We start from the raw sequence: 21,113 nt of genomic DNA, 5'->3' as shown, positions 1-21,113 counted from the left end.
AATCATTCTAATTACCGATTTCCCATGCGTTTATTAACACATGTGAATTGCATATTAAAGTCTATAATCTAACTCTTATCGGACTCATTTCTTTATTTCATATTCCTAACTTCCTCAATTCATGATTTCTCTACATTTTTCGCAAGTAAACTTACCGGCCGAAATCTTTTCCTCTCTTGGTATTCCAATTTTCATTCCGACGAGTATAATCTGTCCCTCTTCTCTCTTTTATTTTTTTATAGATTCCATTAAAATTCTATTCGAATATCCCTAAATTTTTAAAATCCTCAATTTTTCCACATTAGTATCATGTTATGACAATTGTGTAATGCATGGCCATAAAGGGAATTATTGTGCCGTACATAGTTTCGTGAGCTCTACCTAAACTGAACCTAGACACAATTCCGGACCGGGTATCCATATCATCACTCCCCAAAAACCCCCTAATCCAGTGACAAACTCTCCACAACACTGCAAGCCGGCGCGTCAACTCCACGCGCCACCACCGCACACACAGCGACACTATGGCGGGTAGTTTTGTGGAAATCCAAATCCCGCAGCAAAAGCTCTACAGCGGAATTCAATTCCCGGTAGTCATAACTCCGAGCCCCGCAGCTTCCTTCACTCTCTCTGCTTTCACCAAAACCATCCAAGCCCAGAAACCCTATCTGGAGGCCCAGCTCCGAAAATCAGGGGCCGTGCTCTTTAGGGGCTTTCCTGTCAATTCAGCCTCGGACTTCAACGACGTCGTCGAGGCTTCCGGCTTCGAGGAGTTTCCTTACGTCGGCGGAGCCGCTCCCCGGACTAACGTCGTGGGTCGGGTTTTTACCGCCAACGAGTCCCCGCCAGACCAGAAGATTCCATTTCACCACGAAATGGCTCAGGTATATTCGCATCTTCTGTTCGTTTTTAATTGCACGGCATGTCGTTTTTATGTGTCTTTTCTTTCTAGTGTGGTGTTCTTGCGACGTGTCGTTTCAGGTGCCTGAGTACCCAGCGAAGTTGTTCTTCTTCTGTGAAGTGGAGCCTGGAAGTGGGGGAGAAACTCCCATTGTTCTGAGCCACATTGTGTACGAGAGGATGAAAGAGAGGTACCCAGAATTTGTTGACAAATTGGAGGAGCATGGTTTGATATATAACCGGGTTTTAGGCGAAGACGACGATCCTTCTTCTCCAATTGGCCGTGGCTGGAAGTCCACCTTCTTGACCAAAGACAAGAGCATAGCTGAGGAAAGGTATATTTAGGTTCAAAATTATACAACAATCCAGTCTAATGCAATTAATATAGTTCTGTTTATCTATACAATTTAAGATGGTCTAGTCTAGTACTATGTGTACAAATTTTAATAGCATGAGTAAATTTTCCAATTGTAACTCCACATGGCATGTCGATATAATGTTATGAGTTCAACTAAATTATAAAACGGGTGCAGTTATTACCATCTAAAAGCTAAACAGTAAATGATCAATTCTATATTAATTGCACGTGTTATGATTTGAGTGAATTCTAAGACCATGTGTTATAATTTGAGTGAACTTGTAAGACCGTGTCCTTATGCCACGTGATATTAGGGTAACATACAGTTGTCATCCAATATGATCGCTCAAATGAGCCCTCAATGTTTTGTTTAAGGTTTGAAGTTGTTGCACTGATTGTTCAGTTAGTTGAGTTTATGGGTTTGTAAAATTGAATTATGAACAACTAACAATGTGGTTCTGCTAAAACTTTTGGCAGGGCTGCTAAGCTGGGCATGAAGTTGGAATGGTTGGAGGATGGAGTGAAATCTATCATGGGGCCAATCCCAGCCATTAAATATGAAAGCACAAGGCGGCGGAAGATTTGGTTCAATAGCATGGTAGCCGCATATACAGGGTGGGAAGATGCAAGAAATGACCCTGTGAAGGCTGTCACCTTTGGAGATGGCAGCCCATTGCCCGCGGAAACCATCTACGACTGCCTGAAAGTTCTTGAAGAGGAAAGTGTTGCCATCCCTTGGCGCAAAGGCGATGTTTTACTGCTGGATAACTTGGCTGTCCTTCACTCCCGGAAATCGTTCAGTCCACCTCGCAGAGTCCTAGCTTCACTCTGCAAGTAGTTTAGCTGCATCATGTATGTGTTCTTATGTGCTGTCACTCCTCCCTTTTGGAGAGAAAGGGTGCTAAAGCATGTGTTCTACTTATTTGCCCATGTCAGGTTAGGGTTTATGCAGACGGAGCTTGTTTGTACAATCCTATCTTAAAGAGTATAATCATATAATGATATAGTAGTTTCATACAAACTCTTCATGTTTCTAAATAAATTTCCATTGCTTTTGTAATTATTTTTTTTTCCTGACATCTCCATCAATGTTTCCGTGAATTCGAAGTCTATCTAACATGACACTTGTAAAGGGAAGAGAAAAGAAAAAGAAGGGAGACAATTTTGGATCAAGAAGCTCAAGGCTCCTAGAGATTCAAGATGAAAATATTTGCTCGGTCATATCAGCATTTTGTCAAGTAGATAATACTGCATCCATATGCATTGACCATTGTCTCAGTGTATTTCTGAGTATACTGTATATGTTTATAATAGAAAATCCACGTAAAATGGGATCAGAATCAAACAACTGAAAAAATTATATATATAATTAAGCTACTGAAAGCTCACTCGTATTGCAAGGAAACAACACTTCCTCAGCTCCACCATCACAATATTTCACATTAAATCAAAAATTTCCCACAAATGACACTACAAAGAATAAAACATCTAAAATGGGGGGAAACAAACCAAAATGGAAGAAAGAAAATATGATGTATAAATACTACCACGTTACCACTATATATGTGCCACTATACACAGCATACAGATAAAAGAAATGCAAAATAATGAAATCTTTGAAGGCATCGGGTTGAAAAGGAAGGTGCTGTTCCACTATCTTCCCTGAACAAGGCCACTGAATACCTGGCTGCTCCCTGCAAGAGTGGCTTCCCACTCCACTGAAGATAGGAGGATCTGTGACAGGGAAATCACGATTCCTTTCATGTCAGGCCGTAGGATGGGGTCATCATCTACACATTGCTTCGCTATCATGGCCACCTATGCACCAAGAAGAAGAAATTAACAGGCTACTGATAAACATTGAAAAACAGTTTCGAAGGTAATTAAGTGTTTTTATTTTTCTTGTTTACTCTGATTATATAATTACTTGTACAGGAATAATTCTAAGGTCTACATTTAGCCCTTTCTGGCCCTGGTCTGGGTAGGTGCTCAGTAATGGGACATCTCCGGATTGAGTAAAATAAGGTTTCCTCTCCCAGAAAGTTGGCAAAATGTTAGCTTTGAATGAGAGAGAGACAAAGTAAAGTATTAACAGCCACTCTGTAGCATGATAGCTTGATAAACAAAGCTTGGGATTACATAAAATCAATGTCAAATTTTCATATTCAAACTAATATACTATAATTGGTTTCAAATTAATTCTCACATGACCCCTGTTCCCACAGTCCAGTTAAGGAATAAGTGTCACTTTTTCACTCAGATTTACGAGTAATTTTTATGTTAATTGTCATCAGAAAATTATATGGTTTATCTTTCAAGCACTTTCTTGTATCAGAGAGGTACAGTCAGTGAAAGCAGGCAAAAGTATCTGCCAATCTGTTTTGAGTTCAAAAGGTGATTACAGTTACCTTGAATAGACAATCATGGGGGTACAAGTCCATCATATTTGGATCAATGTAATCTTTCAAGCTTGACATACTCATGGAGTCCGGAGCACTCCTAAGAGCTGTTTGCATCTGCAGTTCAGACAAAAATTAGGGATGTATCATATAAGTAGAGCTGGTTAAATTATATTAATTTGAATTGATAACTACTCTAAAGAAATGTTTGTGCCAAAGATTATTAGATTTCTTATATCTATACAGAATATGAAATTATGTCTCCTAAGAAGAACTTACAATAGATACCAGTGAACGTCTTTCAGAATTTTTTGTAGCTGTGCCTTCAGTTCGTATAACAGCCTCCTTTCCTGATATAAGCTCAAAAAGAACAACTCCAAAAGCATAAATATCACTTTTGGTAGTAGCACGGCCATCACTCAAGTATCTACAAGGAAGCATGAGGGCAGTAATTAAGACTTGTTGAATTTTTCAAGGAAAAAGTAGTCAGCTGAAAGTTCGGTTACTTACTCTGGAGCCAGATAACCATATGTACCAACAACTTTGGTTACCGTAGCTTCTCCCTCACTTGTTTTACCAAAAATTTTTGCCAACCCAAAATCTGAAATCTAAAATACAAAGAGAACAAGTTTAATAACTGACATGGACAAAATGCATACATACACAACACACCTGAAATCACTATAATATATTGAACCTTTGCCCTGAAGGTACCATCAAGCAAGATGTTGCTTGTCTTGATGTCGCGGTGGACATAATGAGTTTTAGTGTGCTCATGGATGTACTCAAGACCTCTAGCAGCATCAAGAGCAATCTGGACCCTCATGATCCAGGAAAGTGATGTATGACCTATGAGCCAGTTAATCATTCACAGAGATTAAAGACATATGCACGGCTCAACAAGACAACGGTCACATACAAACTGGAAAATAAAGTGGATAGCGGGCCAAATTTTAACAGAAGTATAGAACCTAACCTGGAGCAGATATTGGGCCAAAGAAAGAAACAAGAAAAATATAGCTAATGGCATTCTCTCAACATAGCATTAGCATGTAAGTTGTAACTTACCCTTGTTCTGAGGATCATGCAAATGACTTTTAAGTGAACCTTTTTGGGCATATTCATATATAAGGAAGAGCTCATCATCACTTGCAGCATAACCAATCAATTCTACCTTGACACAATTAAACGTAAATAGGAGTCAGAGTTCTGAAACACTGAAAGCAATAAGCTCCAAAGCTACAGTGAGAATTACCAGATTTGTATGATGAACCTTGCACAAAACTTTTATTTCTGCCAGAAACTCTTTAGTTTTTGTAGCAGTCATTCTTTTAATTGCAACTTCCTAAAACAAAATTCAAATCCATATCAACAAAGATGTGACAGGGAAACTTACTCTAGATGGTAAAAGAAAATGTAGAATATGGGAAACAAAGTACAAAGCTGCAAACCTGCTCGCGGAGGAGGCCATAATACACAGAACCATATGTTCCATGCCCCAGAAGACGTGAATCAGAGAATCCGTCTGCTGAGGAAGAAATTTCTTCATATGTGAAAACCACAGGCTTCTCCATGTCAAGTACATGACTGCCGAGAGCTGCAACAAGTAAAAGGAGAGGATCAGTCAGGCATTCCCAGATTGAGGAAGACCACATTTCGGTACATAAAGATTGGATAAGGAAGCAGATCACACAAACACACTTACCCTGACAAACTGAATCAGAGGGCAAGAATAAGGAGGCATCTATGTGCATTTAGAAGTTTTAAATATAGGAATAAAACTCCAAATCATGACATACAATAATCTATTACATGAAGATTCTTTCAAGAAAAGTTGTTACAGAAGCTCCAATTTATAAGTTCTAATTTATCCCCCGCCTTTCTATGTTCTCTTTTTTCTCCTTCTACAGATAATAATCATCAGACATTTAGAAAAGCAGAGCTTCATATTGAAATCTGAGGAATAAAATACGATGAGATAAAATAGTTCAGACAGTAAACCTTTGGGAATAGTTATCTGCTGGTTGTTAGAATCCCCATTGGTTTGCTTCCAATCTGCAGACGTGCAACACATGTACCTTCCTGAACCACAACAGAAACTTGGCTTCCCAAGAATATGAAACCTAATCTGGCCATCAGGATCTTTTGAGTGACCTCTTCGTTCTTCAGTTAAGCACTTTGATGACCTTAGGCAAACATATAAAAGTATGCCTAATACTATCACAACAAGAATGATACCTAAACTCCCTACAATCCATAAATATGGCACATGCGCCTTATGATCCACTTGATTTGCTGCAAACAAATAGCAAACAAGTTGTTAGAATTCTTGAGAAGATGTACTTGTGTGCAGTATGTTGTGCTTGAGTGGAGGAATCCTGGGAAAGTTAGGAAGGCTGGGGGAACCATGAAAGAAGAATCAGAAATATGAAGGGTGCTGGAAAAACCAGTAAGTTCCGAAGAACTATCTACTTCGATTCATATTCTCAACAAACTAAAATTTTGCCCCAAATGAAAATTTGCAACAAAATTAAATAAAAATTTGTCACCAGTGCTCCTAATGTGTGTTGAAATGATTAGCGATGTATGACAATCAAAACAGAAAACACATTCTGTGAGCTTACTGACATGGCTTTCTCAGCAATAATTGAAACATCAAAGGTAATTGCAAACATAATATAATTTAGCCAACATTTTTTCACAAGGCTACCAATGAGATATTGCACGGAGAATCTTTTTTTTTTTCCTTCTAATTATCTTGAAATTTGAGCAACTTTCAGTTAATTCAAAGAAAGGCAGCATAAACTTGAACTTAGGTCTCTTACAGAAATCACTTTATCATGTATACTCAATGGTTCCACTTCTTTAAAGTTTTCAGCTCTTCTTCTACATTAAGCTCAAGAAAACATGTTAACAAGCGGATTACTCACCAAAGCAACTAGTTTTCAACTTTTAATTTTGTACATTATATCAACAAAACTAGCAGTTCATCAATTCCCAGAGAAATATAATGTTATAATTCCTTGTAATATATCAAACCATACCTGAAGAACTGTCAATGGGTGGAGAAGGAACAGGAGCAAGAGGAATACTCTCCAAAGGATAAGGCTCACCAGGAACTAGAAGCATGATAAAAATAAAATAAAGTTAATAAGTAAAATACACATTTACAATAAGGGTGTTTAACTCTAATCATAATGCTTATTGGAAATTGATTGGAAATCATCCAAGAACTAGAATATCCTCAAAAGAGATAGGCATGCATAAGACATGATAACATAATGATTTCTACTCGCAAATTTCCCTAGTGAGCACTGTCCATTTGCCGAACAAAACATTGGATATTTTACTTTTCATAACAGAGCATACAAAGGAGTTTACAAAAGGGTAGAAACGATGACAATGAACATTGGCAGCAAATGGGGTAAAAGGTCCACTACTTCTTCAGGCACAATCAAAATGAACTAATGGCTGCTCCAATGAAGATAACACGGCATCAATAATCGATAGACACGCACTATGCCTCGACATGATGTGACGAACAATTCACTCATCCATTCATTACCAAGAGATGTAACCACAGCTCACAATTCAAAGTTTAAATGAATTGAATTTGCCAACTTTGGCAAATCTAATCAATGACATGATTACAATGAAATAGAATTCATGTTTCCCAACAATCACACCCAATGAAAACCTCACCACATTGTAAGTTTCTAACCCAAAATTCAACAACTCAACCAAATCACACAAACAGAATAAATCACAAGCAAACCATATGAACCAAAAAGAAAAACAACTGACCTGAATTCAAAGGTATGTAATATACAGCACCGACAGTCACATTATCAGGGTCATCAATCCCATTAACTTTCTCAATGCTATCCATACTAACCCCGAACCGGCTAGCCAAAGATTCAATGCTATCTCCATCCCTCATCACATAACTCATCAAATAGTTCCACAACCCACTTGAACACCCACAGAGCAGCCTCAACGACACAACGGCGCCGTATCTGGCCCGCCTAGTCGTGTTGGGCAAAAAAGTCAGCCCACCATAGGCCTCCATAACCATGTCATAAACATACCCATCTCCTGATTTCACAGTAAACGTTGTGTTGGTCAAGTACTTCTTGATCCCATCAGCACAAGAACAGTTCTTTTTTATAAACACATAGCCCCGCCCATCACCGCCTTCCACCGTCACGTCTTCAGGTAACACATCGAACATGCTCTGAATCACCGAAAGGGTCTCATTGGCTTCGGGCTTAAATGCTAAAAAAGATGTGCACAAGCGAGTAGTGTCCGTACAGTTCATGGGTGCTGGGGAATAAGCCGTGGAAAAGCTAATTGGGAGGAGAATAAGGTAAAGCAGGATTGGCATAGGGGTCCATTCAAGCTTCATGGTCAAGAAATTGGTAGAGAAAACAAAGAAAGTGCAAGAATTTTGAAATAGGTTATTCTAGTTAACTCAACTTAGGCAGGTCTCATGGGTTTGGATTATTAAAAATGGTGGCTTGGTCACTTGGTGGAGTGAGATCAAGATTTTGACAAATTGGGTTGAGTTTTGCAAAATGATTGGAAGTGGTTGATGGAGAGCAAGTTCAGCTCAACTGCTTTGATGGGTTTTGACAAGAAATAGTAGATGGTTGGACTGAGATCAAGAACAGACAAACTGGTGTAACTATTGCTCAGGGTAATGGAAGTTGGTGGTACAAATTTTAGCTGCAAATTACAATCTAAATGGTTCTTAATGTTATTGTTTTGTACAAGTGGTAGGTTGGAGGAGTGAGAGAGAGCAAGAATTGGCAGGTTTGGAGGAAGTGAGGGTTTTGAAGAAGTGGGGTCTTCTGGAAAAAATTAGCAGAAGCAGAGTGAGTTTGGAAATGGAGGAATAGTGACCTAAGGGGGTTTGAAGGACAGGAGATGACAGGAATGAAGGGATTGTAAACAGAGCATGTGTGTGTGTGTGTTGTGTTGTGTTGTGTTGTGTGGTAAACTCACTGACCCACTAGCTTTTGGCTAAATTTGCTTGCAACACAATACAATACAGTGAAAAAAGGAAAGTGAACATCCAAAGAGATACAGGGCTTTGCAGAGAGCCACCCACCTGGAGATATTGGGGATCATGTTTTATGACTAAATTACCCCTACTGTGGCCTCTCTAATCCTTCTTTAAATTTAAGGTTTTTTTTTTATCAATTAAATATTGAAATGTTAAAAATTAAATGATTTTTAAAAATAGGAAAAAAGTATTCTACTTTAACGCTTTGATTTCATGAAAATTTGATGAAATGAATAAAAAACTTCAAATACTTTGATGTATGAGGGTGCAAGTTTGGCAAGTTGAGAGGTCTAACTGAAGTTAAAACTCTATATACTTGATTTTGATTTGAAGCATGTATTTAATCTGATCAAGTTCAAATGAATTCAACACAAACCTAATTAGTACAAAGAGCTTAGCTCTAGTTGCTTAAGTTAATTTGGTTGAGCTGGAACAAAGAGCTCAACTTACTAATTGAGCATACTAAATTTGTTTATAAACTTATGTTAGAATCGAATTTCGAATTTTAGTACTATTTGGAGAACATCACACGAGAAAAACTAGTATAAGTGTCAAATTTAAGTTTTAGTATCATTTGGAGATTGAGGTATATTGCACATCATATGAGTGTTTAAAATAGTTCTTGCACTAGCGCTAATTATTGTGTGCAAAGTTTTTTTCTTTTTAATATTGGATATAAAGTATCTTCACATATTTTAATAAAAAGGTATTTTTGTGGTCCAAAAGGAGTTAAGATAGATTTTTTCGGTCGAAGATTATATTTATTTATATTTAGATGTAGACTGTTGTATTTTCCAAAAGGAAGAAAACGTGCATGTAGATTGAAAATGAAATTTATTGAAGATATTTATACTTTTGGTTATTATACCCAAAAAATAAACTAATTCTGAAAGGGAATAAAAGGGCAAAATGGGAAAGAGATTTCACGGGAATGGTAATGAAGGCTGGTTTTGGGAAAAGTATGGGCACAAGTTGCGAAGAGCTGGCAAAGAAAACGACAGTGTTGTTGGGTGGGTCCCACGAATATGGCGCCAATATCTCAAAAGCTCGCCGGTAAATTGTCTTGTCACCGGCGATTCCCACATCAAAACTCGTTGACTCCTCTGACCTTTTGACTCCCGAGTAACCGACAGTGACACTTTGTTAAGGTGTTGTTTGTATACATCAATGTACTTGTAATTAAACTAAGTACATTTAGAGCCGTTTGTTCTTTGTTGGGCATCTCTCTTCTTTGTATTTTCTTTTTTATATTCTCCAATAATTCAAGTCTTAAATTTTTAGATCTATAAATACTAATACTTTCACATGGTTATGAGTCATGACTCATGACTACGAGCAAGGGCGGATATAGCCCCTTTTTCGCTAGACGGCCGCCCAGTCGAAAATTTTTTAAAAAAAATGATAGATATGTAGCTCCAAAAAAAAAAAAAATTATCTCTCCAGATGTCCAGCCAAGCAGCAACATATTATCTTCTCCTTGTTACTTTTTTTGACTTTGTCCACAGAGAGGCAGGGCATAGGACATTTTAAAGGAGGTAATCGAAGTAACCTAAATTTTTTTCTCCAATACCAGCAAATAACCTATAAATTTGTTTGCCTCATCCTTTGCCTTTCTGTGGGTGGTATTATAAACAATGTGGAAATGAGCTCGGTTATTTAGTTCTTGTATTATATGGAGTTTGTTTTTTTGGTTTGTTAATAAGCATTTTATTATATGAAAACAAAGTAAAATTCAATTTAACGATAGAACGAGGGGAGATATTTCATAAATAAATAAATAAAGTCAATTAATCTTGTAAATCAATTATTCATTGTGCATGCATGCATGTGAATGAAATGTTATTCAATAGACCAAAAATAATTTAAAATGTATTGTAAAATACAAATGCCCTTAAGTGATTCTTAAAAATAATTTAGAGAGTAAAGAGAAAGCATTATTCTATTAATCTATATTTATGTCTACGTTGTAATATATTAAGATAATTATCCGTGTCATCTAGAAGATGTGAAATGTCAATATTATCTTTTTAGTATAAATACGTTGCATCAAATTGTATCTCACTATTGGTATTTGATCTTCGTATTCTCCATATATATTTCTGTAAACCTTGATATTTAACAGATCGATTGGCTAGAAATTTTTCGATAGCTGGTCACTTAAAATCGGAGGTAGCAGTAGATTATAGATGGGAGCCCAATGCTCGGCGATTAGTTGAGCGAGCGGTGGCGCTTAAAAATAAAATCGGAGACGTGGGGTTTTGACTGGGTAGGGCCGCACGTGGGTAGGAGACAACTGTAAATATAATCCTCATATAATCCAAGAGCTGCTGAGTGCATGGGACAGAGTCACAGAGAGAGGGGTTAACCTGGAGCAAACGCCAAAATATGCAAAGCCAAACCCCCAAAAAGAGAGACAATAATTATTACCTACTATAACCATAACTCGTACCTGCCTGCGTTATTTTATATGTCCTTTCAATCTTCCACTTTTCTCTTTTACATCCCAAAAATACCATAAAACTTATTTGTCTTACAATACCATCATGCTTGGAGTGGATCATAATTGGTCAAAATCCAAATTTGTAAAAAGCTAAATACCATTAGCAGATTTGTTTACCACACTCAAAAGTCAAAAACATTTGTAAAAAATGTGTGGATTGTAGTATGGATAGGGTTCCTTGCTTGTAAATTTTTCGTTCATGTTGCAATTAAGGCGACGTTTTTTTCGTTGCCAAAATTAGAAAAGAAGAAGAGGGAAACTCAAACACGCGCACACACACATGTATCATGAGGGTATGAATTCAAGACCAATTAAGAGCACATCAGAAGCCTGAGTCAATTCAACTAACACTCTATTAGTAAGATGACATTAATTTGAAGTTCATATTTAACTAATTTCTTCTCTTATATTTGAACACCTTTTAACATTAAAAAGAGAAACCGAAACCTATCCTAATCGAATCAGCATATAGCTTAAACAGGAAATAAAAAATAAAAAAAATCAAAGAATGATGATGGGACCCGCTGCCATGCTGGATGCGTGTGGATTTGGTTAGTATATCTATCTAAATACCTAAATTAGGTGACAAAATGAATGGATTCTGTATGAACCTTTAGTTGTACGCCACCAACTATTTTATGGTCTAAATGAAAATGAATCATTATTTTTGTAGGAAATCCAGACTGGCTTTGTCGTACAAAATATGCCAAAGCTACATTGCTGATTGCTTTACCCTCTTTATTTATTTTGATGTATCAATGAATCTCTGCCCAAAGGCCCACTACCCTTGGATCTTGTCTATCTTTGGCTTTACAGTTCCAAGAAATTTAGCCCTTCTTCTTAATCACCAATCCCATTCTTAATCACCTCAACTTTACCCATGTCGAAGTTTGATGCTTCTTTTAGAACGACTAAATGCTTTAAAGAAAATGTCAATGTTGTTCTTATAAAAGCACTTATGAACAGAAATGCTTCATACGGAAGCAAAGTCCCAAACGGGTTCATATTCACGAACATCGTAGTACTAGAGAGTCAACTATGTAGTGGTTTGGTTCTTCAATTACCTTTGCTTGAAGCTTTATGTCTGCAAAAAGTTACCAAATATCTACAATTTAGGTGAAATTAATCATTTGATTTCAATAACTTTAAGTTTAACATGACATCTCCTTTTCTGCGGGAAGAAAAAGAAACAAGCATATCACATTACCCTATATCCACTTCAACAAAAATAATGGATGTTCATGGGCCAACCATTTCCATTTCACCTTTAGCAGAGCATATGGGCTCTGCTCTAGCAAGCTATTTATTACCTAAATAAAAGCCCAAAGACTAATTTCCTGGGCTACCTTTTCGATGTGCTTGCACGGTTTTTCTTCAAAAATTCCCATCAATCTCAACTACAGTTATAAAAGAAGTAACCCAAAAAAAAAAAAAAAAGGTTTTTTTTCTTCATACTTGTCTATGTATGTTACTTAAGTTTAGTCAATTTGATTGTAATTACCATGATTGATTGAGAATTTTTAATAATTTTAGAAAATTGTAAGGCATATTGCTCACATAGTGAGTTTTTGTCGTTGTTGAGACGAGCGATAATCTATTTACGCCAATTGGGTTGCATATGTGAATTAAGCCAATTGGCTAGAACAATGTGTTCACCTTTTTGCACCGGAATTCAAATCCGTTATACTTGTCATAGGTGTTTGTTTATCAATAAACTGAATGTTAATATTGCTTGTTTAGAGTTCCAATGAAAGTACCGTGAATTTTTTTTGGAGAACCTTTCCTATTGAGAGAAGCGATAATATATTAAATTCACATACAAAAAATGGATGCTAGAATTCAAACTCGGGACCTTGCCTAAAGGAGCACATACTCCAAACTACTACATTAGTGATCATTTGCGAAAGTACCATGACTTAATTGTGCAGGAATTGATGGCTTATTATTGAGTTGTCATTAATAAGTTCACAATGAACAATTTATCGTCTGATCTTATGCCCAAACACCCCTTATATTTCTCCAAATAAAGCTTTCTTTGTGTTGGGCCAAATATGTAACTTAAGCTACTGCAGCTAAATAAGATCTTACAAGTAGCCCAAAATATCAACAAAAGCCTGCCCACATGCTGCAAAATGCATCTTCAATTAATTTTCTTTGTGGACTTTTGGGGCTTTAAAGATTAAGGATTTCATAGGTTCAACATTTCGGGCTGATTTGCTAATTAAAGAGCATCTACAATTATGCTCATGTTTTTTAGTTAAAATTTAGTTAAAAATACACAAAAGTGATTTTAGGAACTCTCTATAAAATTTGAACTCCAATTATACTCCATAGTTTAGGGAGTTATAAATACTATAGTTTTTTTTGTTTTTTTGGGGGGTATAGAGGAGGGCTAAAGCCCCAAACCAAAAAGAAACTAAACAGAGACTAGACGAGGTCTAACAACACTTCGAACATCAGCAGCTAACATATCACTAAGAAAAGCTGGAGCCTCCAGAAACACATGGAGACCAGGAGCAAAATCATAACTCTTCGCAACCGGAGCATCCGCAACAAAATTTTGTTCACGGAAACTATGCATCACAAAGCAATACCAATCCTCATGAATCTTCATTTTGCAGCAATTGATAATACTAAAGAGAGGGTGTGTTGACACAATTGGACCTTTTAACAAAGCCACATCAAAAGTAGCATCACACTCAATCTTCACTGTGCGAAAACCAGCATCCCAAGTCATATTAAGCCCCCAAAAAAACCCCAATAACTCAGCCTCAATGATGGAACTATAGCCCAGATTCACAGAGAAACCCTTGATCCAACTCCCACAAGAGTCTCTTAACAAACCCCCAGCCCCAATAAGACTAGAGGAATTAATTCTGCTACCATCAGTGTTGACTTTACAAACACTAGGAAGAGGGGTCATCCAATGGAGATGAACAACACTACACTCAGGGGGAATAGCCATTGGATTACAAGCTGAAAACCATTCCAAAGCACACTGATAAATCATCAAATGAGTTTCAGTAGACAAAAGAAAATTCTGGTCAAAAACCACTTTACATCTCCATTTCCAAATAAACCAGAGAAAGATAGCAAAGACCAAATACCAGGGTAGGCCATGGACAACAAACCTCTTAGATTTCAAGTTATGCAGCAGCCAATCATCATAATCATCCATCAACTGACCAGCTTCCACTCTCCCAAACCCAAGTTTATTCCAAATCACAAGAGTGGCAGTACAATCCTTAAAGAGATGAGCACAAGATTCCAAAGGGCAATCACATCTAGGACAACCAGCAACATTAGTGAGCTTTCTCTTCAATCTTTGAGCATTCGTAAGTAACTTCTTATGACACAGCAGCCAGAGGAAGGTCTTAACCTTTGGCGGAACATGAAGCTTCCAAATAAAATCAAATTTCCAATTAGCACTACCCTCATCCAGATAAAAGGTGCTATAGGCAGTTTTAACATAAAATTAGCCATTAGAGGTAGGCTACCAAATGCATTTATCCACCCCACTACCATTATAGTCAGCATGAGTACTAAGGATCAAGTTGACAATATTTATAGGCAGGCATTCCATTAAGCAATTGAAATCCCAACCCCATCCTCCGAAAAATCACTAACATTTAATTGAAGCATGTCCTCAGATAAATCAATCAAAGCAAATTGCCGTAAAGGACCACAACTAAGCCATCTATCAGTCCAGAACAAGATATCATCCCCAGACCCCACACGCCATTTAACACCTGTAGAAATGACTTGAGCACCATATAAGATACCCTTCCAAACATTGGAGCTACTCTGGAACTACAGATCTTTAGCCGTAAGGATATCGCAACGCTTTAGATACTTAGCATTAAACACTTGAGCCCAAAGGCCTTGCTCACGTTGCAGTAAGTGCCAACGGGTTTTAGCAAGAAGAGCTTGATTCATCCAAGTAGAATTTTTAATACCCAATCCACTAGCAATTTTGGGCTTACAGACAGTGTCCCAATTAACCAAGTGAACCTTAGCTTGATCAGTAGAATGCCCCCATAGAAAATTTCTGTTTAACTGATCAAGTTTCATACAGATGGAAACTGACAGTTTAGCTGATTGCATAGAATAAATAGAAATAGCAGAGGTGACTGATTGCAACAGGGTTAAATGACCAGCCATAGAGAGAGTATGAATTTTCCAAGAAGATAACCTCCATTGGACTTTATCAATATCTCTTTGTAAGTAGCTTTAGTGACTCGTGTGTGAATAAGAGGAACCCCAAGATACTTGCCAAGACAAGTAGTGAGAAGGGAACCACATATAGTTGCAATAGCTTGAGCCAACTAAGAAGAAGTATTTGGAGAAACATAGATCATAGATTTCTCAAAACTCACCTTCTGATTGGAGAGACTATAAAAATCATCTAAACATTTCTTCATAACAATAGCCTGATTGACAAAAGCTTTTCCAAAGAGAATCAAATCATCCGCAAAAAAGAGATGAGAGATAAAGACACACACAATCATGCTCCTGTTTTTTAGTTAAAATTTAGTTAAAAACACACAAAAGTTATTTTAGGAGCTCTCTATAAAATTTGAACTCCAATTATACTCCATAGTTTAGGGAGTTATAAATACTATAGTTAGTTTTTAATTCAATATGATTAGTCCATCTCTATAAGAAATAATAATAAAAAAATAGTTAGCATTAATTAAAAGTTTAAATTACCCATAAAACAAAGCAGCATTAAATTATAGAGAGCCACTAAGAGTTCTTTCTCTCTCCTCATATTTAGAGCATCCACAATGGGCTCCCTAAACCACTTCCTTAGATAAATTTTAAGGAGGAATTGGAAAAATACAATTATAACCGTACTCCCTATACACCTCTTAAAATAGGAAGGCCTCTAGACGCTCCTAAATCTGAGATGAGAGAAATGACTCATAATGGTTCTTTATAATTTAATGCTGCTTTATTTTATCAGTATTTTAAACCTTTAATTAATGCCAACTATTTTTATTATTAATTTTTAAATATAAATGGACCAATTAGAAAAGAGATATAGCATTAAACTAGAAAGAATGGTTATAGCATTTAGGGACCAATTATATGTTTTTAGCTAAAATTTAACTAAAAAATAGGGAGCGTGATTGTGGATGCTGGAGCTGATGGATAGGGAGTATGGTTGAAGTTATATTTTTCCAATTATTCCCTAAAATTTGTCTAAAGATGTAGTTTAAGGAACCATTATCAATGCTCTAAAAGGCGTTTTTGCTTGTGCAGACATGCCACTGCAAACTTTTGATAAACTTTCTTTGTCAACATAAAAATGCATACTTGTCAAACTCGCAGAAAAATATGTCAGTCCATTTTAAAACATATCTTTGTCGATCCCCTGCAAATTAACCATTATATTATGATTAGTGTTGCTAATTAACCCAAGTCAATGGCCCGTGCCAACCGTTAATCATCACCTAATTAAAGAAAGTGGAAAAGTTACGGCACTCGTGATTACTTTCAAGACTCTTGTCATAGTGACCAAACAATAGGACAAGTTAAGATTAACCTTCACATAAGCTTTCAAGCAGACCTTGAAAACTAGAAATCATAAGTGTTCACAAAACCACCAACATAAATTTCCTTTCCTTTGACGATAGCTTTGGACAATCGTCAAGCACGCCTAAACCACTATCCGTTGTTGACGTTATGTAGAACTCATTGTGACACATATCTTACATACATCAATGATTAATTTATGGTATAATTATTTGAGGCATTTTGTCAAATTGTATGTCGCGTCTCTTAAAAGAAAAAAATAATAATAATAATTAAGAATATTCAATTTACCAAAATGTATTTTCACTTTTTTCCCCATGTTATTAACGAGATAAATTATGATCAAATCATCAAAACCCTTCTCATGAAAAGAACCATATTTGCTGGAGGGTCCTCAAATACTGATTTTGCCACAGTATTATGATAAGCTTCAGCCTGCAATAAAAAATTAAACAAAATACTCATTCTCTTGCTTTCATTTTCTTTCTTATTGGCAATCATTTTCTTGGGCCCTAAAATAGTGTCAAAGCCACGATTCCTGGATGTCCAGATTAAATTACCCACGTTTATTAGGGGAAGAAATGGGGTCCTTCATTGGTCCATCTTGCTTTCCTCTTAAATTTCCTTGTCCTTGATCAATTTTTTTTTTCCCAGGTAGAAAACTTATGCTTATAAGCGTTTTTATTAGAAGTACAGTGAAATTTTTATTACAAGTACTTTTTTTATAATGTATATATATTTTAATTTTAGTGACTCCATACAAAACACGTAAGTTTTTCTGTCAAACAATGTCATAAACGCTTTCAATATTTGCGGTTAAGGGAGGCGGAGAGAGAGAGAGAGAGGATTGATGAGAAAGATATGCAGAAAGTGTGATTTTGGAGTCATTTTTTCTTTTCCCTTCAATCAATTTCAGCAACTCATGTTTCAATTTCAATATTGTCATAATTATTTAAATTTGTTCTTCTTGTAATTGGAATAATATCTTGCTGTCTCATCTGCTTTGTCGTCCAACTCCACTCCACTTTGTGTGTGGCTCCTCTGAAAACGAATAATATAACGGCGCATAATGCGTTCTCACTGGTCTTTTACGGGCATGTGGGCTTTTTTCACCAAAAAGTCTAAACGCTAAATCAAGATAGATGCTTTGTTTCCCATAAATATCGTTATCATATATATCAGAAAATTAATCTACAATTTCGGTTTTTTAGATATTTACAATTCATGTGAGTCGAACTTGAGACATCATCCAATTAAATGAAGACAAATACTACTAAATCAAAGGATAGTTGGTATAGGTAAAATAAAATTTCGTTTAGGGTTTTGTTTTCTTATTGTAATCCTGACTTAATCTTGAATTAAGACCCAAGATGAAGTGCATGCATCTTTATATTTAAAGTATGCATGACTCTTCAAACCATAATTAAAATCAACAATTAATTATGGAATAAACTAAGCACGTTTTTTATGAAAACCTGCCTTTTTCTCTCAAAAGCTTTTGAAAGCTCCCTTTAGCCCATGGCAATAATTAACACAAGAGGCTTCGTGATGGTTGTTATGAACATTACTTTTTAGCCAGCAACCTCATGCTTGGAATTATCACAAACATGAAACGTCCCCTCCTTCAAAAATATCAAGTTGGGGCATTTCCCTAGCTCTTAGTGCTTTATTTGCATTGCAAAAGCAAAATCTAATTGTGCTTTATTTGCATTATTTGAATTTACTTGATACGTGTAGTTTACAACTAATTACATAATTATTTATTCGAAACTTTTGTATGACACCATAATAGCACCATTATCATGCGGATGCGGTGTTACCAATCCATCTAAACTACGACACGTTGTGATGATAGATTTACACACTAGGTTACTGAAGAAAAAGGCTACGTTATGGTTTGGCAACCTACTCAAATGCAAACCTGCCATTCATTTATGGAAGTGAGGAATTGGGTTCCATTCTATAATCGCAAATCAATACCCCTACAAACCCAAAGAAAATATATCCACGCACAGGCCAAGAGTGGTCCTACTCCTACACCACAAATCACACTAGTCACAGTATAGCAGCCAGTAGGGCAAATTTTAAAGTGAAGGCAAACAAAAAGAACACAACAAAACTATCCAAAGGATATTTGATGGAATGTAGCAACAAAAAAAATAGGGAATTAAGACACTGATGGAATGGAAGCAATCAATGAATTGAAGAAAAAAAAAGGCCAAGGAATAGATGGGGGGCCATATTTGTGAAAAGTGGGCTTGTGTGACAAAGTTGAGTTTTGATCACATTGTAGGAGATTTGAAGTATCAGTACTAGTGGGGTCTGCCACCAAAGCACAAATAAAGTTTGGGATATATATCTATTGGGTAATAATTTTATTTGAGGAATGTCATTTAGGATATTCTATAATTTTTTTTTTAAATGTTGAAATTATCTATTTTTTTAAATCTTCATTCATAGATAATTATTGTAAAAAATTAGACAAATCGGAAACCATTTAGGCATCTAATTGTGTCATACAAAATCAATGAACAAGATATTTCAAAAAAAAAAATTTGAATAATTTAATTGAGTAGTTAAATGATATCGGATTCAAGTGATTTTTTTGCATAGATGATCTTCAAATGAATATCTACAAAATAGATGGTTTGAATTAATGAAATACAATGTATGACGGCCCTATAAAAATGTCACTCAAATAAACTTATTTGAAGAATTCCTCAATTTTAGTTATATATATGTATATGTATATATGGTGATGGTTGATTGTTTATATGGTTTGGTGGTGTTGTGGATATGGTTTTGGTGTTAGAAAACGCGGAGAAAACTTGGTTGGAAATGAGAGGCAAAGCAGCCCATTTGTAATTTGTAGAGCCCACACAGTGGCCCGCGCACTCAATCTAACAAGTTTTTTTTATAAATTAAATAATAATAAAAAAGAAGCCGTAGGCATAAAGAAATAGAGACTAAGGTCATGAAAAGAAGTTTATGGTTATTTAGGTTGAGATTTGCTTGTCTCGTTTTTGTTTTATTATCAGTCGAAAACGCATTAGATTAGTATATAATCTTTGGATAAGATCCCAAATTAATGATTTGTATTTCTTTTTTCCACTAAAAGTTGGTGTCAAAATTCAGAAATTTGGTGTGTGGCTGTTATATTGTAATGCGATATTAGTTGTTTATGTGTTATAATATTAGTAGATATCATGATTGATATATATCATGAGAAAATTCTGAGTGTACGATGGTCACATCGTCACGTGATGTTACTAATTCATATGTTCTAATACAAGTGGATAAGAGAGTTGATATTTCAAGAATCTACAAGTATAATATGTTATAATATAAGTGAATTAATAACACCACGTGAGAATATGAGAATCATAACGAAAAATCACTCATATATCATGACCTAAAGTATAAATTAAATCACGTATTATAACATGATTTGCAACACAAAAATAAATATTCGTCAAAGTTGTCAAAATACGATGAGAGCATGTTCATAATTAATTGAGAACGTCAAAATGACAAATTTAACCAAAGAACTTCATACCACTCAACATTTTTTTTTTTCTTCTCATTTTTGGGGTGCTACGGTTGTATAGCCTAAAATAAAAAATGAACAGTAAAAAAAATGATGAATCAGACGGTCGGGATTAAAGCATCGAAGTGACTCCCATGATTTGACTGGCAGCCTTTAGTGCGCCATGTCTGATTTCCATCCAATAAATTCTTGTTATGTTTTGAGGACAAAGGCATCATGACCAGTACGACCTCCTGATTTGACGTCTACATCACGAGCTGTTCCTCACCTTCCATTACAAGATCAACGGCTCACGTTTTTTTACAAATTATCATAATTTACAAGAACACTTTCTTTTAGTATTTTTGCAAAACATAAAAAACAAAATTCGAAAAATGGCTGATTCGATGCAGATCACGAAATTATTGTAAGACCTCCCGTACGTAATAATTACGTACTCCGATGACTCACAGTCAGAGAGGGCGTTAAACGTCGAACATGTTGGGTTGGTCGGAGGCCAAGAGGTCACGTGCACCCCCACGCGAGGGTAGAAAGCGACGTCGTATGCCCCCACAAACACAAAAAGCAAAGGGCTTTAAGCTACCGACACGTGGCATTCAGTCCTAGATTCACACAGCCCACAGTTAGGCTGTGTACTTTTGGGCTCATACAAAGTATGCGTTTCGCAGTATCCAACCAGACCAGCCGACCGTGGCTCCATACCCTTCGGTCACAGTGTAATTACTAAATCGCCGATTTTTTTTATTTTTTTCCTTTTGTGTACAAAAATATTGTCCGTTAAAAAGACCATATAGTCCAAGTTCAAG

General features: G+C 36.1%; 2 protein-coding genes across 2 annotated transcripts; one reads left to right on the top strand and one right to left on the bottom strand.

Moving 5' to 3' along the window:
- Nucleotides 135–2,321, top strand: LOC18784263 (clavaminate synthase-like protein At3g21360). Its single transcript, XM_007215609.2, has 3 exons — nucleotides 135–884; nucleotides 982–1,235; nucleotides 1,736–2,321. Exons 1-3 carry the CDS (start codon nucleotides 525–527, stop codon nucleotides 2,094–2,096), a joined length of 975 nt encoding a protein of 324 aa, XP_007215671.1. The 5' UTR covers nucleotides 135–524; the 3' UTR covers nucleotides 2,097–2,321.
- On the bottom strand, nucleotides 2,599–8,739 carry LOC18782271 (lysM domain receptor-like kinase 3). Its single transcript, XM_020559212.1, has 11 exons — nucleotides 7,462–8,739; nucleotides 6,702–6,776; nucleotides 5,659–5,952; nucleotides 5,109–5,254; nucleotides 4,913–5,002; nucleotides 4,726–4,831; nucleotides 4,355–4,506; nucleotides 4,168–4,265; nucleotides 3,937–4,084; nucleotides 3,667–3,774; nucleotides 2,599–3,076 (listed from the first exon to the last, which is right to left on the bottom strand). The coding sequence occupies exons 1-11, from the start codon at nucleotides 8,060–8,062 to the stop codon at nucleotides 2,912–2,914; spliced, it is 1,983 nt and encodes a 660-aa protein (XP_020414801.1). The 5' UTR covers nucleotides 8,063–8,739; the 3' UTR covers nucleotides 2,599–2,911.

Source organism: Prunus persica, chromosome G3, assembly GCF_000346465.2.
Source record: "Prunus persica cultivar Lovell chromosome G3, Prunus_persica_NCBIv2, whole genome shotgun sequence".
In the NCBI taxonomy this organism is placed as follows: Eukaryota; Viridiplantae; Streptophyta; class Magnoliopsida; order Rosales; family Rosaceae; genus Prunus; species Prunus persica.
Note: the sequence above shows the minus strand (reverse complement) of the source record. Positions and strands in the feature narration are given on the sequence as shown.

Excerpts from the sequence above, each read along its gene's own strand:
- LOC18782271 (XM_020559212.1), bottom strand. The coding sequence starts at position 8,062 with ATGAAGCTTGAATGGACCCCTATGCCAATCCTGCTTTACCTTATTCTC. Across the intron at positions 5,255-5,658 it reads GCAGATAACTATTCCCAAAG|CTCTCGGCAGTCATGTACTT; the intron begins GTTTACTGTCTG and ends TACTTGTTGCAG. Across the intron at positions 5,003-5,108 it reads ATGGCCTCCTCCGCGAGCAG|GAAGTTGCAATTAAAAGAAT; the intron begins GTTTGCAGCTTT and ends ATTTTGTTTTAG.
- LOC18784263 (XM_007215609.2), top strand. The coding sequence starts at position 525 with ATGGCGGGTAGTTTTGTGGAAATCCAAATCCCGCAGCAAAAGCTCTAC. Across the intron at positions 885-981 it reads TTCACCACGAAATGGCTCAG|GTGCCTGAGTACCCAGCGAA; the intron begins GTATATTCGCAT and ends GTGTCGTTTCAG. Across the intron at positions 1,236-1,735 it reads AAGAGCATAGCTGAGGAAAG|GGCTGCTAAGCTGGGCATGA; the intron begins GTATATTTAGGT and ends AACTTTTGGCAG.